This window comes from Girardinichthys multiradiatus, chromosome 15 (assembly GCF_021462225.1).
Source record: "Girardinichthys multiradiatus isolate DD_20200921_A chromosome 15, DD_fGirMul_XY1, whole genome shotgun sequence".
In the NCBI taxonomy this organism is placed as follows: Eukaryota; Metazoa; Chordata; class Actinopteri; order Cyprinodontiformes; family Goodeidae; genus Girardinichthys; species Girardinichthys multiradiatus.
Genome location: NC_061808.1, coordinates 35,213,264 through 35,240,127, shown reverse-complemented (window position 1 = coordinate 35,240,127; position 26,864 = coordinate 35,213,264). Strand labels below are relative to the sequence as shown.

At 43.2% G+C, this 26,864-nt stretch overlaps 2 protein-coding genes across 5 annotated transcripts in view; both read left to right on the top strand.

Annotated features, from left to right (window-relative positions):
* The window catches only part of fynb (FYN proto-oncogene, Src family tyrosine kinase b), a 92,238-nt gene that overhangs the window by 14,336 nt on the left and 51,038 nt on the right, over window positions 1-26,864 (top strand). For 3 of the 4 annotated variants that reach the window (XM_047387803.1, XM_047387806.1, XM_047387805.1), the window contains exon 2: window positions 13,747-13,819. The gene's annotated coding sequence lies outside the window, so the exon portion shown is untranslated. Of the gene's footprint in view, window positions 1-13,746; window positions 13,820-14,392; window positions 14,518-26,864 lie in introns of those variants that run through there. The other variant, XM_047387804.1, reaches the window with a different exon arrangement.
* On the top strand, window positions 7,167-9,582 carry LOC124881853. Its single transcript, XM_047387673.1, has one exon. It carries the CDS (start codon window positions 7,167-7,169, stop codon window positions 9,255-9,257), a length of 2,091 nt encoding a protein of 696 aa, XP_047243629.1. The 3' UTR covers window positions 9,258-9,582.

Here is a 26,864-nt window from a genome sequence, read left to right as displayed (position 1 = left end):
AGAGAGCAGTTTAACATCTAAGCTGTGTGAAAGTTTGGAGCAGTTCATCAATGGATGGACGTTTGGGTTTGCATCACGCCAGCAGCACATTGTAACCTCCTTATCTGTGGAGCTTTTGCTCTGCATTCTTTTGTTTGCTTGAACAGGTGAGCTATACAGTACATCTGGCTGTTCCTCATTACTTATTAATGATATGTTTATCCTGGTGGGAGGCGGACTGTCAACAAGTGTTTGGGTTTGGAGGGGAAAACAACAGTCCTTTATGCATGCTTGTTTATAGCTCCCTGAGATTTCATCCATAATTAACCTGCTGTGGGTGTTTTCACCAGTAATTAACAGTGGGAGTGGTAGACGCTGCAGTCTGACTAAACAACTCCTGGATGTGATGCAATATATATATATATATATATATATATATATATATATATATATATATATATATATATATATATATATATATATATATATATACACGATGTGCTCTAGCTTCAGCAGAGGGAGGCTTTAAACTACTACTCTGAAATGAACCGTACGTCAGGCGCTCCGAATTGCAGCCAGCTTCCTCTGCAGCGTTCCGCCTCCAGATCTGTGTGTTCTCAGCATCTCACTTTGCTCTCCGTTTGACTGCAGCCTCTTTCCTCTGCATTGCTCAGGCTGATTTAAGATGTCGACTAAGGAAATCATAGCTCATGCTCGCCGTCCCAATGCGCTGGTGAATCCAAGTGTATAAATGCAAGTCTTAAATATTCAAAGTGAAACTAGCTAACTAATTGGTTGGAAAAGACATGATGAAAGTAATATTTTAAGATGCTGAACACTAGCATGGATTGTTTAAATCTCAGAGGTCAGAGGTAGTGTGCCGCTTCTGTTTGGTCAAAAGAGTTACCACAGGGATCAGGGGTGGTTTAACAGAGAGTTCTGTTTCTGTGCCCAAATGGTGACACAATGGTAATGAAAGGAGTCAGAACCTCTCGCATTACTATATGACATGATGGATGGCTGTATTTTATTGTACATACACATTGTTAGAAACCTTTTCTACAATTTCTCATGTTACTTTTGAACAGTTGAAAAGAGCCTAAATAGCCATTAATAACACAGGTAGACATAAAAAAATGGTGAAGCCAGACTGAAGCTGACAATTAGAGCAGAAAGAAGGAACCCGTGGCAATCTACCTGCTGCTGTAGCTGATCACTAAAGAAACCAGAAAGACAGAACCTGTACAGAGCTGCTGCTGAATACATCTGCATAGACCAAATCATTGTTTATGCTGTAAAACATGTTTTGTAGGGAGGGCTACTGAGATTAATACTGGGATTTGTGTAGCTAAACTGTCCTATTTGCACCATGCCCATCCTTAAAAACTCAAACATTAACTGGATGAGATGTTTATATGGATGCAATGATGTGGCTCTCATGTTGTGGAAAAGCAAACGTGAATATTATTAAAGGCAGCACAAGTACCATCTTTGGTGCTTGTTCCACAGTTTGGGAACCTAGGCCTTGGATAGCACATATTTGTAGTAACTATCAAGATCTGACTATTGGACGACAACTTGTTGTCATAGAGACAGGAAGGTTACATAACCTAAGATGTTGAGATTTCTGGTACTTCAACAAAAAAAGTTCTACATCCATCTGCCTCTGAACTCCTCATCCTGAGCGAGGCTGTCTTTTAATTGACTTGCAAATCCTTCCCAATGTAGTGCTGAGGCAGACAGCCAGTGTGGAGCTGGGACGAGGGGGGTAATTGTTCAGTTTAATCCGCTCCTCAGCAGCCACCACTGGTCGGTATTTCACTGAGCTGGAGCCCGCAGGAGGTAGTGATGTGTCAGTCAAATCACAGCTGTCTGGGCTCACGGGAGCATGTAATAGCTTTACACTGCGTCCGAGTTTCAGAAAAAGACTTACAGCAGCTGATTATACCAACATGACTGATCCAGTACACAGTCTGCAGGGTTGCTGTAAATCCATGGAAATACCGTAGCCTGAAGCTGGATGCCTTTCACATGTATCTGTTATTGAACTGGCAAAGTGCCCTGCTTGACCTTCAGAAACTAACCCTGAGAAAAGCACAAGTAGTTGGCTGGCTTGATATTCAATTCATCAGTCACCCACCATCCTGCCGACCTTGGTTCACATCCCAGCAGGGATTTGTCCGACTGAGCCAGAACCCTTACAAGAGCACAGCTAGTTGTTTTTTTGTGTGAGCCAAAAACTAAGAATTACATGCTTACTAACAAACACAGAGGTGGTAAAATCCACGGAATGCACAGCAAGATTTCCTGCTTCTTTCTACATTTCCTGCTCTGGTTAACTAAAGGACCACAGAGGAAATGAGGAGCAGAAAGACAGAAAGAAAGAAAGAAAGAAAGAAAGAAAGAAAGAAAGAAAGAAAGAAAGAAAGAAAGAAAGAAAGAAAAGGTAGCTGTACAGGTTGTGTCAGACAGAGGACATGGGGCTCTTTCCATAGTCAAACCATGTCAGAATCAACTTTCCTAATTAGATTTTCTGCTGTTTGGCTAATTCAGCAGCTCTGTTTCTCCATATTTAATTCTCAATGTAAGCCTGGACCCATGGCTTTTCCTGTAGGGTTGCACAATATTAGGAAATCTTGTGATGCTGATAATATTGGTAAATAACGCAATATCTGTTGTGATATATGCCTAATTTCATATTGTATTAAAGTTTTAGGTTACAAAAATCAGCGAGTGACTGCTGCTGTCAGTATTTTCTTCCAACCAGAATCACCTATAATGAAGACAATACTGCATATCAGTGCTTGGTCAGTATGTATCTTATTAAGAGTTGCTTCAGTTAAATGTGTCTCATTGATTCGTCAGATTACAGAAATACAGAAAATAAGTTCCTGCTCATCTTGTGGCAATAAAAGGTATTCTTGGAAATAAACTAACATTTCTCAGTAAACGTCACATTGTCTCCATACCATTTGGACTTCTGAGGAATGGTTAAACAAACCCTGCAAAGATTGTAGCAAACAACCATCTCTGACACGGTCCAGAACGCCTCCAGACGTTCACTCTGAGTAAAGGTCAGGGCAATTATATTTTAACCTGCTTGTGTTCATGTGTTTGCTAGAAATGCAGGCTTTTCCTGGCCCGTCCCAATCAAACCTGGGCAGCTGAAATTAAGTTTGGCAAAAAACAATTACTTCTCTTATGTATGTTATATATACAAATGCATCAAACCTGTATTTAAGCTTTTATGAAAGTGATAAAAAGTGCATCAAAGTACAGGCTGTTGGTGCTTTGGGTTGTGTTCATTTCTTAGTTTTGATGCATACAACGAATAGCAAAAAAGCAGATCACAGATCAGAGGAAAGCTTGTCTGATTCCAATCCCTGGTGGACTGAACGATGCATCTCTAGCTTTGCTCATCAATGTCAATAAAATTGCATTTGTTAAATGTAGCTATATTACACTGAAAACAAGAATGCAGATAGTTAGTGATCAGTCACACAGGAATAAAGACCATAACACTCAACCATTTTACTTTACAAATCTCAATACAGAAAAATCTTCAGTTATTGTGTTTACTTGAATTAACACTTTTCTTGATGTGGTGCCTTGTATGAACGTAACATCTAAGGAACCTTACCTTGTATTACCCCTAAACAAAACTTAGAAACATGAAAACCTAGTCATTATTTAATCCTGAATCAGCAACGTCTGGCAGCAATCTCCATGTAGAGAGACCGACAGCTTAGAGGCAGTGGTAAGAAAACTGGATCTCAGTGACACAAGAAAAGTGATTACCTTATTGATGCTCGTAATCTACCTAGAATGCTGCAGAGATGGAGCAACCAGTGATTGTGGAGGTGCTAACTTGAACTCCTAGCCTGAAATGTGAAGTACAGTCAGGAGACCAGGTAAGGGAATGATGAGAATGAAGAGGACTACATGCAGTCTAAGCACAGGAGGTGGTATCCAAACCCAAACAAGGAAGGCTGGCTAGCTTAATGAGGAACACAGCTCAAGATCCAGCATGTGATCCAGGTAGTAAAATTTAAGTCAACTGATCTGAGGTCCATAAGCCAAAAGATCAGGTCAGAAAATCAGTCTGGAATTCAGAACCAAAAAGGAGCAGGATGCAGGAGTTACACCGAGAGACAGAAGAAACCGATCAAAACATCAGGAACAGAATACTCAAATACTGAGAAGGATTGAAAAAGAAACAGAACATATTCAAACTGAGAGGTTTTTAGTATTTTGCAGCCGACATGCGCAGTTCCAGCGGTTGCTGTGGCAACTTGTATATTACCCCCACCTTGTTGAACTATTACAGTTTCTATACCAGGATTGCAACTTAAATATTGAACAATTAGTGCAGATCTCTACAGTCCTACCAGTAGTTATAGTTTGTAGTCTAATAAAAGCTTTAAAGCCTGAACATTGTCATGTTACAGGACACCAATTGTTCTTATGCTGCACTTTGAATACCTGAAATGAAACTGTATTATTTTCTAAAGTGGACCAGCACATTTGTCAGACAAACTGTTGTGAGATCAGATTGAAATCGCAGGGCTTCAAGCTGAGAAAAATCAGACCAGGAGCAAGAGAGACAAAGCACTGGTTATTGTTCTGGAACCATGGCTGCGCAGTCCTGTAGACGGGGGCCCTGCCTTTCCTTCCACTGCCACCATTTGGCCCCTTAACACCTAGAATCTGGACACTTTTCTGTGAATCCTGCTGTGTTCACCAACTTCAGCACCTCACTCATCTGTCTGGAGCTGCAGCAGGGCAGATTGAGGCCGCTTGCTGCCCCCACCATTTCCTTTTCTTCACTGAGGTGGTGGAGTGTTCAGGCTGGTATGTATGTGTTAGTTCTCTTTCAACATTCGTTTCGGTATCTCACTATGGGACACGCCTCCAGCGCCTGTCCCCCAGAAGCTCTATTACATTACGCCAGTCTTGACTGGCAGGCGGAAGTGACGTCCGCTCCCATGGGAGGACTTCCTCCCAGTATAAAAGTCGACGTCACGAAGGTGATCTTCAGTATCTGGAGTAAAACCAGTCTAACACTTCTTCTCGCTCCCAGAAGCACCTCTCAGACGGTCATTACAGTAACTTGAGCTAGCTTAACTGTTCACAGAGCGAGCTAACAACTCGGTCGCCGAGCGCTTCTCAATAACTGTGCTCGACTGTTCTGAGTCGCTTTCAACGCTGGTCTGTCGCCAAACAGCAGCCCTGCAACTGGTCACCAAACTAGCTGCAACCTTAATGGAGCTTACGAAGTTGTGTAACTTGCACTCGTTCTCACCATGAACAGAGTCAAGCCACCATCTAGAACCTGCACATGTGGCAATCTCATAGCTGGGGCAGATACCCACTCTGTCTGCGCTTCGTGTCTGGGGCTGCAACATGCCCAGGACGCGTTGGCGTCACCGGCGAGCTGCGAGCACTGTGCACGGCTCTCCCTTAAGTCTCGTCGGCGCAGGCTAGCACGCCAAGCTAGCCTGTCGGAGGTTGATCCTATGATGGGGGTAGCCAATCCCCCGTCACCGGAGCTTCCTGGTACTGATGAGAGAGAGCCCACTTTGGCTGGAGCCAGTTGGGGTGATCAGCTCGACGCAGAGGAAGACGAGGCCGCACTTCCAGGTTTCAGTACTCTTGCTAATGCCGAGTCCGAATCTGAAATGGAGTCCATCAGTCTCGGGTCTGACGACGACGAGCTGGACTGCGGGCCTTATGTCATCCAGTCGGTTGCAAAGCCCTCGGTGACGGATGACACCAGCCGCTGCGGTTCCCCAAACCCGACGGCAACGGACCTGCATGATGTCTGCAGAAGGGCAGCAAAGAAGCTGGGCATCGAGTGGCCGGAAACCCTCACCGAAACTACCACATCTCGATATGAGGGGAAGCGGCTTCCGAGAGCCAAATCCTCCGGCAGACAGCTGTTGCCGGTCTTTCCCGAGTGCCTCGAGGAAGCGACCCGGTCTCTTGGAGCAATCCTCTCACCGCCAAGAACCCCGCCCTGGGAGGGTCGGCGCTGGACTGGACGGGCATGGAGGCCGGCGGTTTTTCACATCTGCCTCCCGTAGAACCTCTGCTGGCATCTCACCTGCACCCATCGCAGAAGTCAGCCATGACAGCGGCAGGACCCACCCTTCCCTTCAAAGCTGACTCTTTTCAGTCCACTCTGAATGAGAAAAGCTACAAGGCGGTGGCTGCATCTATTAAAGCCTTAAACGCTTCGTCTCTTCTCCTCGCTTACCAAGCGGAATTACAGGAGCAGATGACTGGCACACCGATGGACGATTTGTGGGACGAGTTGTGCGTGGTGACAGACCTATGCCTGCGTCTCCACAGAAGTGCTGTCCAAGCATCCGGGAGAGCCATGGCCCTGATGGTCACTCAGGAGAGAGCTAGATGGCTGAACCTCTCTAGCCTGTCTCAGAGGGAAAAGAACCAGCTCCTCGACACCCCCGTGGACCCGAAGAGCTTATTCGGACCCACTGTGGCAGCCATGCAAAAACGCTGTGAGGAAAAGAAGAGGGAAGGTGAAGCGCTAAAGCTGTGTCTGCCCAGGAAAGCGCAGCCTCCTCCCCCTCCAGCACCCCGTGTGCCGTTCGCTCAAGCGGCGGCTCGACCGGCCTACCGCATCCCCAAACGCCAGTCTCAACCGCAGTCAGCGGACCGTGGGAAACAAACCGAGCTCAAAGGTGCTTGGGGAAGGAAGCCATTCGCTCCCCCAACAACGCCGGGGAACCAAGCGACCCCTTCCGCTACTGTGAGCGCAAAGAAAAAGAGGCGCGCTACCTAGGGAGCCGTCTTCGGGGTGGGAGAGCAGGATCTGCCAGACACCTGCACCCGCCCTACCAGGACACGTCCTGTCCCAGTTCGAGTTCAGAACGCCACGTTCAAGGCAACTCAAATGGCCTGCAGAGCCAACGTTGGAGCTCATCGTTCAGAGCCGATCGAAGCGGAGGAGGATCAAAGCCACCGAGAGCTCAGTGGAGCCGCAGCTGTGGCCAGAAACCACACACCAGTGCACAAACACATGCCAGTGTCTAAAAACACGACCTTCCCCCTTCACAACATGTTCAATAAAGTTGTTTTGTGGCATGCATCTAGGCCTGGAGCCGAGGGCGCAGCCACAACAAAAAAACATGAAAAATATGTTAAAAATAACACAAGGACAGGACATGGCCGTGCAGCTGCACATGAGGCCACGAGGGGGAGCTCCCGCTCCACCCTTGCCACAGCTGCACATGAGGCCTCAAGGGGGAGCTCTCACCCTACCTCTAACACAGCAGGTTGTTTTTTCTGTGGAAGAAGCAGACCTGGGACGAGCGCAGCTGGCAGTTGTAGCGGAACAGCAGATCCCTCAGCCGGTGTTGCGCAGTGTTTACACAGAAGCACCTTTAGGTCCACTGGCAAACAACACTCAGCTGTGGCGAGCGTGTGGAGCGTCAGATTGGGTGATAAAGACTGTATCCAAGGGATACAGGCTCCAATTTGTGACAGCCCCACCCCGTTTCAAGGGCATAGTACAGTCATACGCCCGGGGAGAGTCCGCTCGCGTCCTGCAAGAGGAAATAATTTCCCTGCAGCACAAAAGAGCTGTCCGGCTGGTACCGCAGGAGCAAAGCAGAGACGGGTTTTACTCCAGATACTTTCTCGTGCCAAAAAGGGGCGGGGGTCTGCGACCGATATTGGATCTGCGGGCTCTGAACACACATCTGAGACGGTATTCGTTCAGGATGCTAACACACGCAGCTCTGATAAAGTTTGCGCGTCAAGGAGACTGGTTTGTCTCCATAGACTTGAAAGACGCATATTTCCATATCCCTATATACCCCCCTCACAGAAAATACCTCAGATTTGCGTTTCAGGGAGAGATATACGAGTACCTGGTACTTCCTTTTGGCCTCTCACTGAGCCCACGTGTGTTCGTGAAATGCACCGAGGCAGCCATCGCGCCTCTGAGGGAAAGGGGGATGCGTCTGGCGACGTATATAGACGATTGGCTGATTGCAGCTCAGTCTTTAGAGGAGCTCAGGACGCATGCCGAGATGCTTACTTTACATCTGACAGCCCTGGGATTCACAATAAACTGGGAAAAGAGCATTTTAACCCCAGTACAAACAATCACCTTCATTGGCCTGTCCCTGAATTCAGTCGAGTTCAGAGCGCGCCTCTCAGCGGAACGAGTAAAAGCCTTTCAGGCTTGTCTGGCACTCTTTCGCAGAGGCACACAGGTGAAATTCAGGTTATGCCTCAGACTGCTCGGTCTGATGGCGTCTGCGCTGGCAGTCATCACACTCGGCCGTCTACACATGTGCCCGTTTCAAAGGTGGGTGGCGTCACTCAGCTTGAGCCCCACACGCCATGCTCACCGCAGCGTCCTGGTTTCTCTCATATGTGCACGCGCGCTGAGCCCGTGGAAGCGTCCCGGTTTTCTCAACACCGGCGTTACCATGGGAACCATCCTGACGAGGAAGGTAATTACCACAGATGCCTCGCTGACAGGCTGGGGAGCCACTCACGAGGGAATGATGGTAAACGGCGTTTGGAGTCCACAAACACAGACAGCTCACATAAATTGTCTGGAACTCCTGGCCGTGATGCTGGCACTGAGACACTTTCTGCCCTTTATCAAAGGGCACCATGTTTTGGTCAGAACGGACAACACAACAGTGGTTGCTTACATCAACAGACAGGGGGGTCTGCGCTCACGTCATTTACACGAGCTGGCATACAGACTGATAATCTGGACCAGCTCACACTTGCTGTCGCTAAGAGCGACTCACGTGCCAGGGGTAATGAACAGAGGCGCAGATCTGCTGTCAAAGGGCAATCCCCGCTACAAAGAGTGGAAACTCCACAGCGAGGTGATGACCCAGATATGGAAGAGGTACGGCCGAGCGGAGGTCGACCTCTTCGCATCAGGGGAAAATGCTCAGTGTCCGATGTTTTTCTCACTGACAGAGCAACAAGCTCCGCTTGGGCTGGATGCTTTAGCGCACAAATGGCCGCCGGCCCTACTGTACGCCTTTCCCCCGCTGGAACTGATCATTGCTACTCACGCCAGGGTGCGAGAGGGAAAACACTCACTCATTCTGATAGCTCCCCGCTGGCCAGGGAAACATTGGCTAGCGGAGATTTTTCAGATGCTACATGGCGAGCCATGGCGGCTTCCCCTCCGCAGAGATCTCCTGACGCAGGCACGCGGAGAAATATTTCATCCGCATCCAGAGCGCATGGCCCTATGGGCCTGGCCTGTGAGGGGTTAAATCTGGCTGCCAGTGGGCTTCCCCAGAGCGTTATTGACACAATTCAAAATGCAAGGGCCGTTTCCACGCGTAACGTGTATGAGGGTAAATGGCAGGCATTCGTGGGTTGGTGCGCAAAACCTATGGTGAGCATAATGCAAAGCCCTGTGTCGGACGTTTTAACTTTTCTGCAGGCACTGTTGGATAAAGGCTTGGCTTTTTCCACTGTGAAGGTGTACCTGGCTGCTATTTCAGCCTGTCACGTTGGCTTTGGTGACAAAACAGTGGGGCAGCACCCCCTGGTGTGTCAATTCATGAAAGGTGCACGACGGCTCCGTCCAGTGTCGAGGAGCCTCACTCCTTCATGGGATTTACCTATGGTACTCGATGCGTTTTCACGTGCACCGTTTGAACCGTTGCAGCAGGTTGAGCTCAAAGTGCTTTCCTTTAAAACGGCCTTATTGATTGCTCTGGTTTCTGCTAAGCGTGTGAGTGACATTCAAGCGCTCTCAGTTAACCCGTCCTGCATGCAGTTTCTGGGTGAGTCAAGGGTTTTACTGAAACCTAATCCTGCCTTTATACCTAAGGTTGCTACGGCTCTGCCATGCCGTGCCCTTGAATTAATGGCTTTCTACCCACCACCATTCTCCTCTCAGGAGCATGAACGACTGCATACGCTCTGCCCAGTACGAGCTCTGCGGTTATATGTGAAATAAACAGCAGATTTTCGTAAATCAGAGCAGCTGTTTGTGTCATGGGCTTCACCACATAAAGGAAAGCCTCTCACAAAGCAACGTCTTTCGCATTGGGTAGTGGGGGCTATTATTATGGCTTATGAGAGCAGAGGCCTTGCACCCCCTGCAGGTCTGCGGGCTCATTCCACTCGTGGTGTGGCATCATCCTGGGCACTGTTCCAGGGTATACCTGTGGAGGAAATATGTGAGGCTGCCAACTGGGCGACCCCTCACACCTTCACTAGGTTCTATAAACTGGATGTCACCAGGCCCACACTGGCTCACACGGTTCTGGGTGTGGGTTCCACATTGCCATGAATGCAAGATGCAATCTGTTGGTCTTCGAGTGAGCTTATCTGGCAATACGGGAGCAGAAATATCCCATAGTGAGATACCGAAACGAATTTTGAAAAAGAACTTTAAGTTAAGGATTTAACCCCGGTTCTCTGAAACATGAGTGAGGTATCTCACCAGATCACCCTCCTTGCAGGGAGCGAGGAAGAGGTGTGCTTATTAAACTGAAGATCACCTACGTGACGTAGACTTTTATACTGGGGGAAGTCCACCCATGGGAGCGGACGTCACTTCCGCCTGCCAGTCAAGACTGGCGTAATGTAATAGAGCTTCTGGGGGACAGGCGCTGGAGGCGTGTCCCATAGTGAGATACCTCACTCATGTTTCAGAGAACCGGGGTTAAATCCTTAACCTAAAGTTTTCCACACAAGCAATTTTGCACGTGGGCCAGTGATTTCCACGCGTTGCCCTTCAGTTTAGGTGAACACCCATGCCTTGGTAGGTGTGCAGTTGGTCCATCTCTTTCCATGTTTTGTTCAAACTGGTATGTTCTAACCCTGCTTTAAACTTATCCACAACATCCTCCCAGAACTTTCTGCAGGGTTCCTTGGTCTTCAACATGCTGTTTGTTCACTGATGCTCTCTAACAAACCTCTGAGGCCTTCACAGAACCGCTGCATAACATTTTGCACAATTAGTTTATAATTCCTAATTGGCTGAAATCTAAAGGCAGTTGTTTGAATTGGATTTTCTTTAAAGATCTTAGAGTAAAGGGGGCTGAATACAAATCCATGCCACATTTTCAGATTCTTATTTTCAAAATCTGTTGTAAAGCATGCATCATTTCCAACATATGTGACTCTTAGAAGGATCTGATAAACTGCTATGGTCGTTTGGGGCTGTGCACTCCACATGTGTCTGATGTCATTTATAGATGTGAGAACATACCACCACAGACTGAAGAGGAAACCTATTTGGAAACCAAATGCACACCTCATTATTTTTGTGTCCTTTCTCTCTCTCTCTCTCTCTCTCTCTCTCATTTCCCCAGTGTGAGCCGGCTTTACTTCGTTGTTGTTGATCTTGTGCATCATTCAGCCAATAACAGGAAGAGCTGATGTAAAAAAAAAAAACCTCAAAAACACAAACCAGAACTAGCTGCAGCAGCTTTCTGTGCAGGTGTTTGCTGTCATCATTACAGTAAAGCCAGCTCGTAATCTCGGTTGCATTAATGTTCCACTCCGGCAATCGGTGAATCTAAAGAGGCAGATTAAATTAGGCTTGGGAGGCTGAGCTTCAGAGTCAAATCAGTGGCTAATGACTTTGAGCATATTTGGCAGCAGTGGCAGCACATCTTCTGTAAATAAAGGTCAGCTGGGAAGCAGGGTGTGCATTTAACCCTGGCCAACCTGCAACACAGTGTTTCCACTGTGCCGACTCTGCTCTCAGTCAGAGAGCTGGCAGCATCTGAAAAGTTTATTTATCTTGTGAACAAAAGTTGCCATGGGTGCACATCATAAATTTCCTTGATGTTTTTTTCTGCTGTTTTGTTCTTTGGACTTTTTTGCTCTGCAGATCTGAGACTTACAATGATCTCATTGAGCTGCAGGAGTTCATGAAAGCAACGAAGGCATCTGCTGAAGGCAGGGACTGTCGATGCTGGATTGTTCCTCCTTTGGGAAATTATACTCCTCCTTGTTTTTTTACTTAAAATGCTTTCCTAACTGTTTTAAACATTAAAAGTTACAGCTTTTTGGAGGAGCATATACAGTACTGTGCTAAAGTTTTAGGCAGGTGTGAAAAAATGCTGTAAACAAAGAATTCTTTCAGAAATATAAAGGATTGTTTATTTTTATCAATTTACAAAATGCTAAGTGAGCAAACCCAAACATACAGCCAAAGTCATTAAGAACTATCTTCAGTATAAAGAAGAACAAGAATTACTGGAAGTGATGGTATGGCCCCACAGAGCCCTGATCTCAACATCATGGAGTGTGTCTGGGATTACATGAAGAGACGGAAAAATGTGAGAAAGTCTACATTCACAGAAGATCTGTGGTTAGTTCTCCAAGATGTTTAGAACAACCTACCAGCCAAGTTCCTTCAAAAACTGTGTGCAAGTGTACCTAGAAGAACTGATGCTGTTTTGAAGGCAAAGGGTGGTCACACCAAATATTGATTTGATTTAGAATTTTTATTTTGTTCATTCACTGCATTTGTTGATTGATGAAAATAGATGATTAACATTTCATTTTTGAAAGCATTCTTTGTTTATGGCATTTTTTCACACCTGCCTAAAACTTTTGCACAGTACTGTATAAGTTATGCTTATAAAGTACTAGAATACAAATGATATATTTAACCTTTGACTCTTATTGTTTTTGTGTTTAAAACTCCAGAACACTTGTTTTTTGACCTGAAAACGTGTCAGAAGTGAAGTTTTGGTTTCAATATAACTCAAAAGATTGTGAAAAACATTTGACATCTTCCCAAAAGTGGATGTCCCAGCAAGTTCACGTTATGGTCAGTCGGGCCAACAACTGTCAGAGAAACTGAAAAGAAAAATAAGAGCTATATCTTAGGCTCAACAGGGCCATACCTGGCTTCTAAAATGATCAAGTCATTCAGAAGAAGCCTCTTTTCTCTAAAGAGTATAGCGCTATGATTTAGGTTTGCAGTGTTGTATCTGAATAAACCACGTGATTTCTGGAACATCACTCGGACAGAGACCAGTAGAGGTGCAGCTTGAGTTTGAGTCTAGAAAGTGAAGATCTATATGGTGACCTATCAGGGGAAGAGGAAGAAGTCGGGACAAATGTTTCCTGAAAGCGGTAGCCTCAAGACTTAACAAACCGGCACCTCAAGAAGGGATTGAAAATGTTTCACATTACCGTCCTGTTTTTAGAGGGCATCACTTAAACTATTGTGATTTCTTTATGGTTCATACTTTAAAGATTTTTAGGCTCTAAAATGTTAGAATGTTCAGCCTTTAAACCAGGCTGTCATGTTTATGTGTGGATGCAGTGAGTGAATGGATTGATGATCGCCACCTGCTGGACATGGTTTGAAATTGGCACATTGCTGCACTTTGAAGTTGACAACATGAGCATGCTTTGCAGGTATTTGTTGTTAACCAAATGAAATACAGCTGCTGACATGTTAGTGATATATTTTTATTCTCCCCTGTGGATGGAGGTATTCATCCCAGCTGCTCTATCCTGCCTTCATCAGCTTCTGTCTCTCCCCTGTCACCCTGTAGCCTGGATGCTCAGTATAATCCACCATCATAGGGATACAAGGTTAAAACAGTAGCTCTGACAGGCCCACAGTCCCATGATGCTGTCCCAAAGCATTCTGGGGAAAAAATTAGCATGTTCCATTTTCACAAGGAAGCGTGAGTGACTACCACTGGGACATACGGATGATTTTTCATATTTTATTAAATGCAGCAATAAATCATTGAGCTCCTTTGTATCCCGCAGGGCCTGTGTTTTTCGGCAGCACACAAAGCAATGTGGAGGAAATAAAGACCCTGATACACCGCATAAACCAGAGGTATGGCTCTTCACACCACCTTGATCTCACACACAGAACATCCATAAATCCAGGCATGTTTATTTTCATGCTTGTGCTAAAATATATCCTGAATGCTGTAGCAAGCAGCAGCAGATGGCAACTGTTGCTCCTGGAGAGCTTCCTTCTCTTCTAAAGCATATAGGTCAGAGACTGTTTGCCACAGGGCAGCCTGCTGCTCCGTACCTGTAGTACATTAGTGTAGACTGTAGATCAGAAAAGAGAGAAGAGAAGGTTTGTTCTTCTTACTGAACTGTTATCTGTTGGTTCAGGTTTGACTCGCAGGTCAGCAGATGAAACCAGCTTAAAGCTGAAGTGTTGTATTCCTCTGTGACATAAAGCTTTCTGTAAAGCACAGCGCAGAATTGATGTCAACCTATAACACTCCCCTGCGAGTGAATGTGAGGTCAGAAGTGACACGCTGCATCCCCCTCCTCAGTTCTGCTTCAATCAGGTCTGACTCAGTCCTGATCAGGAAGTTCATGCAACGCTACATTTCATCATATACAGTAGCAGACTTCCTTGTAATACTCGAAATGGAAATTCTCTCCAGGCTTTTTAAAGGTCTCCCTCAGTTTCTCTGTCACTCGTTTTCTGTCCAGTTCGTGTACGTCACCAGCTGTAAGACTAAAGAATAAAAAAAAAGTGGAGGAAAAAGGAAAACTGTCCGGTCTTTAAAGGTACGTTTTCCCTTTTACATACATTCTCCAGGAAACTGGGTAGTTTTCTAAGAGCTAATGGTCCATGTGTGTGATTAATGCTCCTTTGGGACCGGCTTTAACTATTAAACATCTGTGTGAATGTTGGGAACTCCCTCTGTGGAAAAATCTCAGGTTATCAATGTAGAACACCAGACTACCCAGACTCTGCATGGAAGTAAACATCAATTCAGCAAAGTCTGTTCAAAGTCTTTTTTTACAGCTGTACACTTTTCCATTGAGTTCGGAGTCACATTATATAATTTATAAAGTGTAATCACACTGAATCGTCAGTTAAAGTTTTATTTCTTAAAATCATGTTTTTTGATTATCTACATGAAAACCTTGTTTATTTGTCTTACACTGGCACGAGACATCCTGCTTGGTGCAGCTTATAGATAAGTCGTTACAAAAGGCTGGAAGGACTTTACGCATCTTTTAAACCATAATTTCTGTAAAACATTCTAAGATTATTTAGGGACTTTACCTTCAGGGCGGCGATACAGAGAAAGTTTCTTTCCCCGGGCAGTCTCTCTGGTGAACCCTCACAATCAGTGACCCAGATGGATTCCAGGCATATTTGCACTAATTCAACCATGTCGTTGTCTTTTATAAAAACACTGTATATATACATATTTACAAAACACTTTTATTTTTATTTCTTTTTTTATGTTTTTATATTTTGAATGTCTTTACTAAGAGCAAGCTGGAACAGAAGTCAAATTCTTTGTTGCTGTGCACTATCTTGTCAAATAAGGCTGATTCTGATGATAGCGCCTTCAGCAGCAATCATAGACACTAATATGGCACTTTGCATGGTGAATCCCACTTCAAAAAAGCTGAACTATCCCTTTCATTCATATGGCTGAAGATCCTTTTAAAAGATGACAGCAACAGGCAGGTTCCTTGGAATCAGTAAAGAGGAAGGACTCGAGACTGTTGCCAGTCACACCGAGCCTAACATCTTTGAGGATTCATGGCTCTTATTATAGGGTTATAGAATGGCCTTGCAGGATCCAATATTGCAACAGTTTTCAGCAGATATGTTTTAAGAAGTTAGATGATGACAAAAGCGGCGTTAGAGAATTGTAAAGGTATGTTTGACAACATCAAGCTGATCTTTCTTTAAAAGACCAACCAACCTGTTAGCTTAAGAGTTTTTGTAAAACAAAGTCTTCTTCAAACATTGTGTATCACACTCTAGAAGCTCCAGGTCTTTACTCCACACATCACTATTTCATCCTTTCCTACCTTCTTATTCATACACAGGTATCTAACTGTTCCCTGTCTGCTTATTTCTCGTGGCGGTTAGGTGTTTTGATGAAATATACAGATAAAGAGTACATTCTCAAATCTCACATGTAATTTATAATACCACCGGTAATGACCTCTGAACAACCCCATAGTCAATATAAAATGTCTTCTCCTTTTCATACCTGATAGAAGTCAGGTACCAGGCAGGAAATGGTGAAAAGGTGAAATGACCTGCACGCTCATTTAAATGAAAACAATCAAACCGACGGTGGATGGGGGGAATTGGGACAGAATTCCTCAATGGATGAGTGGAAATAAGCAACAGGAAACAGGAGTCAGCTCTTACATTCACAGAAAGTGTTTTCATTATGCGGGCTCAGTCATAGCTCCTGTATTATGTGCGCTCCTGTCTTTGTGTCCCGGTGCACGGCAGCGTGGGCTTGTTGCAGGGCGCCGTTGTGGTTCAGGGTGTGACTCACACTGTTTTAGAAAGCCTGTCAGAGCGTCTGCCGCTGATGCACAGAAAGGGAATACATATCACTGTTTTCTGTGCGGCAGGCATCAGAAGAAGCCTTGCAGCACATCAAATGCAGCCCTTCTGTGTGCGTGCGTGTGTGTGTGTGTGTGTGTGTGTGTGTGTGTGTGTGTGTGTGTGTGTGTGTGGCCTCCACTGCAAGAAGGCTGGTGACAAACAGCAAATGAGTCACAGATTCCTATCATCTTGTACAACTCAAACACTTCTAGTATCGCAGAGAGTTTCCGCTCCATGCAGAAGAAAATCAGCAGAGACGGTAGAGGTAATTATAGTCCCATCATGCCAGGCACTGATGATTCTCACTGGAACCGTTCGCTAACACCAACATGTACTTGTGTTCTGCTTTTGCTGGATGTTAGCTCCGCTCCTCACGTCTCCTGGCAGCCATGAGGGCTGTGCAGTTTGCCTCATGGTAGAGAGATGCAGACGGAGCGCCGCTAATGAACCTTGTGAAAGTTTGTTCCATTACACTGTCACAGAAAACGGTCTTTCTCATGTCCTCACTTTCCCTTCGTCATGGAATGAAGTGATCTATCTGCTGACATGTTCCTGTCTCACCGTATCATAAATATGGGTAAAATAAAGTCGCGAAGTTTTTTTTAAATAGCTCTTCTCACACGAACATCACAAGGTGTTTAACAGAGAAAGAACATAAGAATAAAACATGATTCAAACCAGAAAAAATCTATTAAATAAAACAAATAAGTGTGCCAGGGTTTCTGAAAATATTTTTTTGTAAAAACTACAGATTTCCAGAGTTCTCAGTCATTTAACCTTCATTTTAATAGTAAGGTTTACTAGGCTTTGAATATGGAAGCTGGAAAAACCAGAAACAGCAGAGGTAGGAAAGACACAATAAAGGTAGGAAGTATCGAGTTGGGGAAGAAAGGGAGGACAAATAAACTAATAAAATAACATGAGAAGTGTCGTAAAAACAGAAATACACGGCACAATAAAACACACAAAACACCACAGAAATGACAATAATACAATAAAACAGCTGCAAGCAAAAGAAAAATAAGTAAACATTAAAAACCGACAGTCATTTGTCTGGACCCTAATATTTCATACAAACCTTTTCAGATGAAAGCATTCATCAAAACAGGAAAAGAAAGGCTTCTAAACATTTCCACAGAGCTCCATTAGGAGTATTTCAGGGCTGTGTTTTTTCTACTTTCATTTTGTGGCACAGGTGGCCTTTATTCCCAGTTATCAGACAGGAAACTAACAAAGAGAAGAGGGGAAGACATGCAGCCAAGATCCACACCTTGCATGGCTGAAAGGAGGACCACTTGTATCATTTAGTTATTTTTTTTTAGTTGATTAAAATCATTTGCTAATAAAACAGAAAATGCTCAGACATCACTTTGTGGCACTAGATCAACCACACCAAACACAGCAATCATTGGATTCACTTTCATTTCCCTCTTAATAGTTACTAGAAATATTTCCAAATGAGCAATTGCTGTTGTACATATGAAAAGCTAAATGCATCTGAAAACAGATATTTACATGCACTGCATAAAAAGATGCAGATCCTTTTGTTCTCGCTTTCTGACATTGAAATTAAACATTTGCAGTTTTAGCTCAGTTAGAATTATTACCCATGTTGTTTCTGCTTGGGGAATGCCAGAATAATGAGACAGTTTTTACAGATGTTTTTATTTGTTTCTTAAATATAGGAATTTACACAGGTAACAGGGGAAAGGTGTGTGTAAGCAAGGCAGCCTACAAACCTGACAGCAGATCTGTCTGGAGGAAAGTTCCAAAACTCCAGCAAATTCCGGCTTTACCCCAGAATGCTTCTGTTTAACCCATCAGAGGAAAAGCTACAAGAAACCAACTGATTTTAACCTACTCATATAGAGAAAAATATTTTATCCAATTTTCCCCCCAACTCATAAGGAAATAAGTAAAACAGACCCAGGTTAGTGATCTGTCTTTGAATCCCCAGTGTAGCCTGTAATAGAGGAAGTTGTCCTGCAGAAGGTAAAGAGCACCGGGCTGAGGTTTGCTTCAGACACAGATGTTTATGAGTGTGTCATCTGCTGGAGCTTGTTTGTCTCGGCTGTTTGACTGAGAATGTTTAAAGTTCGCTCTCCGTACGGCTCACCAACAGCTGGCTTCTGAGGATGTGCGCCCGAGTTTCTGTGTGGCATGCAGGCTGTAACTGGCTGTGTGAAGATCATGTGGTTGTGTGACTGAGAGATCCTACTGTGTAGATGTTGCAGTACCCTAACCTCATCCTGTTTTACCGACTCACCAACCTGCCCTCCCTTCAACACATGCTGAAGAGAGGCGTAGGAGATGTTAAACGGTTCCTTTCTTGCTCTTATTTTATGTGTCTCCTTGTAAAGCGGAGGAGGTCTCTGTTTTCTTTATGTGTCATTGCTCTTATCTTTCCTGTTAATTGACTAAAATAGCAGCCAACACGTCATCATCTGGCTGCAGTCATGGTTAAAAATGACTCCCTTTGTTTCTCTTAGGTTTTCAGCTGTTCTGTTGTAGATTTGCTCCTGTTTGGAGTTACTGTCCTGTTAAATGGACTTGGACAACATTTCAGCTTTCAGATCAATGACCTCGTATATAAGTATTTTGAGCTAATGGTCGACTCAAAACAAGCCCTTGTCATCAACCCTCTACCACCGTGCTTTAGAGTCAATTTGAGGTGTTTCTGATGGCTGATATCCTGGGTTGGATTTTCACTGTTCATTTCTTCTGTCCAAAAACACTCGTTCAGAAATAGTTTTGTTTGTTCAGATGCAACTTTTAAATTGCAAGTCAGAGGAATCTCCATTGGTTGGGGGATTTTCCCAGCAGGTTCCCAACAGGCTGCATTCAGGTACAGCTGGGACACTGGGTTGTTCATATATAATGAAGTGATTTAAATATGTTTTATTGTTAAATATGGGCATAGTCTTATTAAAACATTGACACTGACCATTTTTAAATAGTTATATTGTATAATCTAGGCAGTGGCTATACCTTCTTATACTACTTTGCACAAGTTTTCAAACATAGTAAAATCAAATCATTTTCAGAAATTGAAAAAGATTGAAGCATACCAGACAATCTACCAAACCATGACTTTAAAACCGGGATACATACAGAACCATGATTTTGTGTACCTCTACACCCCTGTTTTCCATCAATGAATAATCTATTGTAGATTAAGAACTAGTCTTGCAACTTTTCCAAGATGATGAATAGAATATCTGTACTAAGATCATTGCTGATGCTTTTCCCACTGACCTCTGCTTTTATAGAGAAGCTCACACAACTAACGATCAGTTTAATCAATGCATTTGATGATGAGCCCTTGTTTGCTGCTTACGCTGATGATTCCAATGGAAGCAGTGAGAAAGGACAGATTTATTAACACTATTTCTTACATAGTACATATTTTACATTGACATGTGGTTCCTCTGAGATGATTTTAAAATCAACTTTTATTAAGAACTGAATGAACATGTTGAAAGAAGTTTTGACTGTGGTTGAGCTCATGCATTCAAGTGACACGTCCACTATATGGGCCGAGGTCGTCTTAGCAGGTATTTCGATGGCCAGTTTAGATAATGAGGGGTGGGGAGTTCAGCAGTCTCAGCAGCAGCAGCCGTTGCTTCTTCCTGAGGTGCTTCTGACCTGTTGGTTCACTCTAACAGGTATGTTGTTGCAGGAGCTGCTGGAAGCACTGGTTGCACCATGTTTTCCTCACACTCGGGGGGGTGTTGTAGACATGGGCTGAAAGAGGCCAACAAAGGAGTCAATCAGCTTCTTCAGGGCAAAAAGGCTTCACACAGAAACGTTTCTGCTTAGTAAATTAGCCTGATCTTTCCCACACAGGCATGAAAATCGTTGATCCCTCTAAGAAAACTTCCATGGCCAAGACTTTTACATCTGAGGGGCTACAGAGATCATCTCACAGAGCTATCTAAAGTCAAAATGTTCTTTAGTTCAAGCTCTGTTCATGCTCTGCCTTCTCATGAAGTGTTATATACCAGTTTACCAACACTAGGCTGCAGAGAGGTTCACCGCAGTTAATCACCAACGGGAGAGCACTTTGGCCTGTCAGTAATCGGCCACAATTTTCATCAACCCCCCCACATGTTGGAGGTTTAGCAGTACTGTGGGTTTAATTATAACTGGGGTGGGGCTGCAGCCATATGCCATGCTCCAGTCCCAAGGGACTAAAGTAGCAGCTTAATGAGCATCCCAGCAGGAATTAATGCTGCTTTAGATAGCCGCAGTGTTTTGACTGCTGGGATAGGCTCATGAAGGGTGGAGAAGATTGGGATCCCATCCTGTCTACCAATGTGAAGACTTTTAACTAGACTCCATCTTCTTCACCCCTGAGATTTAGGCCCAGAGTTAATTTTCTATGTCTATAAACCCCTGCAATAAGTTTTTTTTTACCCCTTTAACAAACGCTAATAACAGAGTGAGTACAATTTATACATTTCAGGAGGGATTTCAAACCAGAATTTATCACTTGGTGATAAAAACAAACACGTCGGACTATAAAATCCAACTTTTTCTGAATCATAGGTGGAAATCACAGCGTGGATGAAGCGGTCCGGACCCCTTCGTAGTCAAAACACATACTGTAATTATTAATTTTTCCAATAATCTAATTATTAAATACATTAAGCTATGCCGTTTTAACCAGGTTAATTACCAATTATCCAGTCTACTGTATACAGTACTGATAATGGTTCATCTGTACATTTTAGAACCACACATTTCGCTACACCTTTGGCGTCCCTCCAAAAAGTTTCTTCTGACAAATCTCTGACTGTTAACACAGTCACTTTTTTATTTAAAGAATACTGCAGAAGTAGGTAAAACCATGCAGTGTTAAACAAATAAATCCTGAAAGCAAACCATATATGAGAAACAGCAACACCGGAAAACAGCACAACCATTCTCTGCAATGCACAGAGGAAAGAAGCTAGGCTACAGCAAGTGTTCATACCCCTGAACTTTTACACAACATGTCACGTTACAGCCACATAATGTGATGTATTTCACTGAGATTTTGTGATAGACCAATGGAAAGTGGTGCATAACCATGAGGTGGAATTAAGAAAGTTCCATTGTTTTAACATTTGTTACAAATAAAACTGAAAAGTTCAGCATACATTTTTATTCAGCCTCCATTACTATTATAACCCAGAAACATACAAATGACATCCACGAACATAAACCACCCCCTGCTGAGTCTCCTCGTGTTGACCTGATCTGGTAAACAAAGAAATGCACTGGACCACACCACCCAACTTTTTAACCAAATCCACCATGTAGAGAAACAAACGTAAAAATCTGTTGCAGTAATTTTTGTTTGAAGTGACACGCTTTCACTCAGCCACTGGACTGACACACAGCATTTGTCTGTGGTTTATAGGAGGAAGAAAACATGACCTGATTACCAAGAATCTTTTTATAAATGTCACACATCACTTTTTCGCCTTTCTCGATGCACCTCTATTTCCTTTTTAAAAAGCCTTTTAATTGATTGAAACAAACACTAATGCATTTTGCCATTGTTATAATTTGGAAATAAAGCATTTGTTTCAGTTTTATGATAGAATCCAATGCAAAGATATTTAATATGTAGCCCTGGAAGCTGACTTTTTTCACTGACTTGTCCCCATTATGCTGTTTCAGTTCACAATAATTAATTGATTGACTGTTAACGTGCCCACTTTTGGTGGCATTCTGTAGCCTTAGTGAAAACAAAGAGTAAACAGCAGGAGACAAATTAGATCAGGCCCAAATCAGTTATAATTAGAGGCGCCTACGTTTTATTTATAAGTATAGCGACAGTAATACAGTTTCAGGTTACTTCATATTGATCTTCCTCTGCACAGGAAACACAGGAAACTGAGAGCACATTTTTAGTCATCTTTCTGGTTGGTGGAGGCTGCTTTCACATGAAGGAGTTTTTATCTACCTCAGCTTCTGATAGAACTATTGTTTTTCTTTCATTGGACCAAATGTTGTACTGCTCTTCAATAAAAGCCAAAAGATACCCAAATATATAAATATAGGAGTAATAGTCCATAGAGTGATAGGTTGTCACAGTTTGGTGCTATTAATATAACACCATGTTCTAAAAAAATACAACTCTTTTAAATGAGTTTGATTTTATCGCAGACAATCCACATAAAGTCTGTGTGTCCATGTTTGTCTTTTTGGCTTTAGTTCAGGTCTGAGACATTCTAAGCCCACACAGAGAGCTTTTACCACTTCATGATGCTGCCAGGCAATGAGATGTTGCTGTGTTATTTGGTCCCATTCTTCCACAAGCTCTCATTACTAACTACAGATTAATTCCCTTTTGCAGTCCTTGCAAAGCTAAACTAAGTGTTTACAGCCACTGCAAACATGTAAGACATCTCAGTTTTCTAGAGACATCTGAGATGAGAATTGTGGAAAAAGTTGCATAGAAAACATATATTACCTGTCTCAGGCAGTAACCAAGAGACTGGTATACTGAATGTCCTCCTTATTCCTATAACCCATGATTGCGTGTATACTGTAATAAGATTGGTCACGTTTTTAAAAGAAGTCTGTACAACCTTGTGTACCTCAGAGTAGATGAGCCCAGTTAGAGCCTGAACATCACACACCATTGGGCTTTGTCAGGAGAAATACAGGTGGCAAGCTGTTCATATGTTGTGGGACCAGAGCCACTTTGCATCAGTATTATGGTATGTAAACATCTAATCTATTTAACATTTATCTGGCTTTTTATTTCCTTCTACTCTGCTGGGAGTGCATTAAGTTGCATTACTTGGCCATGGCAGGAAGTGTTACGTTGGACAATGCAGTCATGGAGCAAAAAGTCCAGGACGTGATGCAATGAGTTATTACCTGTCCTAACTTACAACTATTTAGTTCTGTAACCTGACATCATATCCGATCTGCTCTCCACAGAGCTGTTAGTCTTTTTAGGAGCCAACGTTTAAAAGGAGCAAATATACAAAGTTTTCAACGCTGGCTTTTAATTTCTTCAGCCACATTTTTCTTGATTTCTCTTCTGTTCATAACGGTTAAAATAAACCACATAAGAAATTACATTTCACTTTGAGTACATGTTCAACACACATCTATTGAAGACACCCATTGATGTTAAGCTTCTTCATATTATAGGTGGAGCTGCGAACAGTGCAACATGTGGTCATGTCCAGACCTGTCCAAGCATCCCACCACTTTACTGGTACCACCACTATCTTACCAGAAGTTGCACCCTCAATCAAACCTACACTAGCAGAAATAAGGTGGATATGCCTGGAAAAGTGTAAATGAGAGGGCAGCTAGCTGAAACACCTCTGAGCACCCCATGTTCCTGTCCTTTACACTCTCAGTCATGTGATGCTGTTAAAAAGATGTATTTCCTCTCCACTGTCACCTCATGCTTTCTCAGGGTGGAGGTTTGCATTGAAGTGAAGAGTTAATTCATTCTTCAGTCTTTTTACTAATTGGGCTGAATGTGTTTGGAATTTAATTTTATTGTTTCACATTTTACTTCGTCATTGAATGAAAATTGAACTCGACTATTGTGACAGAAATGGACCTGTTTCTTTTTGTCCTTTTTTAGATGACTAGTTATGAAGTGACCCTATATAAAAACAGTGAACTGATTTCACTTCATTGAAATGTCTTGAACCCCTAAAGTGTTTAGGTTTAAACACTTCATATTTCAAAAACTAAAACAGTAAAGAATGGATGTCTAAAATTGTACAGCAAATATAAAAAATTTCATTTTCAATGAATATTAAATGACTGTAACTGAAGACAAGGCAACTGGAAAGTCAGTAATTAAAGAAGACCTTAATAATATTTGCTGAATTAGAGTGGAAGAAAACAGAAATATTTTTGTACATGGCTAACATGCTTTCAGAGTTGTTTAAGCTTGTGCATGCCATACACTGGAGTTTATACAGGTGTGTGTGTGTGTGTGTGTGTGTGTGTGTGTGTGTGTGTGTGTGTGTGTGTGGGCGTGGGTGTGTGTGTGCCTTGTACAAAAGAAATGCAAACAATACTAAGAAATGACAAACTGTGAAGACCTTCCCCTGCTGGATCAGAGTATTTTCTGGAGCTGCTGGTCAGAGACATATCTAGTCTGCTTTCTGCAGGATTCTGCTACACAGTGCAGCAGCACACACTGGGGCAAATACTTGCATGTTTTCTGCTTCTTTTTATTGTCGTCACGATACACACTCTGAGCCTATCTGGCATGTATATCATTTATATTCCACTCTCTTTACGTCTGTGGCTTGTATTTAATTCTCTTTGGGCCCCTCAAATGATTACAGCTGCTTTATCATTTCCCCTCTCTAAGCTATGCCAGCTTGGGTCTGGCTGCACGGGCACATAAAGCACTCTTATAGCACTGTGCTCAGGAACGTGGTATCCTAGCAACGGGCTCGGAGAGACAGATCAGTGCTTTAGGTCAGTGATGAGCGTATCACATGCTGTCACTCACAGCTAGCCCTCTTTCGTCACTTTTTACCAGTAATTTGGCTTCTGTTTTTCTTGGGTGGTTAACCTGTGACTGCAGACATCAAGTCCTCAGTTGTAGACCAAGCTTTTAGTTTGCCATTGCCTTACAAAGAAATGTGAACATTGAGTGTCTTTGTTTTTACAGTCATTTAATATTTATTAAAATTTTAGATGGTCTTAGGACAGTTTTAGACATCTAATTCTAAATTGCTTTGTAATACAGGTGCTTCTCAAAATATTAGCATATTGTGATAAAGTTCATTATTTTCCATAATGTCATGATGAAAATTTAACATTCATATATTTTAGATTCATTGCACACTAACTGAAATATTTCAGGTCTTTTATTGTCTTAATACGGATGATTTTGGCATACAGCTCATGAAAACCCAAAATTCCTATCTCACAAAATTAGCATATTATTAAAAGGGTCTCTAAACGAGCTATGAACCTAATCATCTGAATCAACGAGTTAACTCTAAACACCTGCAAAAGATTCCTGAGGCCTTTAAAACTCCCAGCCTGGTTCATCACTCAAAACCCCAATCATGGGTAAGACTACCGACCTGACTGCTGTCCAGAAGGCCACTATTGACACCCTCAAGCAAGAGGGTAAGACACAGAAAGACATTTCTGAACGAATAGGCTGTTCCCAGAGTGCTGTATCAAGGCACCTCAGTGGGAAGTCTGTGAGAAGGAAAAAGTGTGGCAGAAAACGCTGCACGAGAAGAGGTGACCGGACCCTGAGGAAGATTGTGGAGAAGGGCCGATTCCAGACCTTGGGGGACCTGCGGAAGCAGTGGACTGAGTCTGGAGTAGAAACATCCAGAGCCACCGTGCACAGGCGTGTGCAGGAAATGGGCTACAGGTGCCGCATTCCCCAGACCTGGGCTACAGAGAAGCAGCACTGGACTGTTGCTCAGTGGTCCAAAGTACTTTTTTTGGATGAAAGCAAATTCTGCATGTCATTCGGAAATCAAGGTGCCAGAGTCTGGAGGAAGACTGGGGAGAAGGAAATGCCAAAATGCCAGAAGTCCAGTGTCAAGTACCCACAGTCAGTGATGGTCTGGGGTGCCGTGTCAGCTGCTGGTGTTGGTCCACTGTGTTTTATCAAGGGCAGGGTCAATGCAGCTAGCTATCAGGAGATTTTGGAGCACTTCATGCTTCCATCTACTGAAAAGCTTTATGGAGATGAAGATTTCATTTTTCAGCACGACCTGGCACCTGCTCACAGTGCCAAAACCACTGGTAAATGGTTTACTGACCATGGTATCACTGTGCTCAATTGGCCTGCCAATTCTCCTGACCTGAACCCCATAGAGAATCTGTGGGATATTGTGAAGAGAACGTTGAGAGACTCAAGACCCAACACTCTGGATGAGCTAAAGGCCGCTATCGAAGCATCCTGGGCCTCCATAAGACCTCAGCAGTGCCACAGGCTGATTGCCTCCATGCCACGCCGCATTGAAGCAGTCATTTCTGCAAAAGGATTCCCAACCAAGTATTGAGTGCATAACTGTACATGATTATTTGAAGGTTGACGTTTTTTGTATTAAAAACACTTTTCTTTTATTGGTCGGATGAAATATGCTAATTTTGTGAGATAGGAATTTTGGGTTTTCATGAGCTGTATGCCAAAATCATCCGTATTAAGACAATAAAAGACCTGAAATATTTCAGTTAGTGTGCAATGAATCTAAAATATATGAATGTTCAATTTTCATGATGACATTATGGAAAATAATGAACTTTATCACAATATGCTAATATTTTGAGAAGCACCTGTATAAAGTGTTCAAACTTAAACGTTGAATTAAAAAAAGTAGATACAATAGTAGAGTGGGGAATTTTGATCTTTAGAAGCCACACTAGAAGGAATAATGTATTATTAACTCTAGAGCTTATCATATGGAGAAAGTGGCTGTAATCAAAGAGTTCAAGCTTGCTTTTTATTGTAAGAAGTAGATCAGTGTAGTCGTTTGCAAAGTGGGGTAAAAGAGGGTTTTAAGCTTGCATCTGATGTCCTGAAATCAAG

Coding starts and splice junctions, on each gene's coding strand:
- LOC124881853 (XM_047387673.1), top strand. CDS start 7,167: ATGGCCGTGCAGCTGCACATGAGGCCACGAGGGGGAGCTCCCGCTCCA.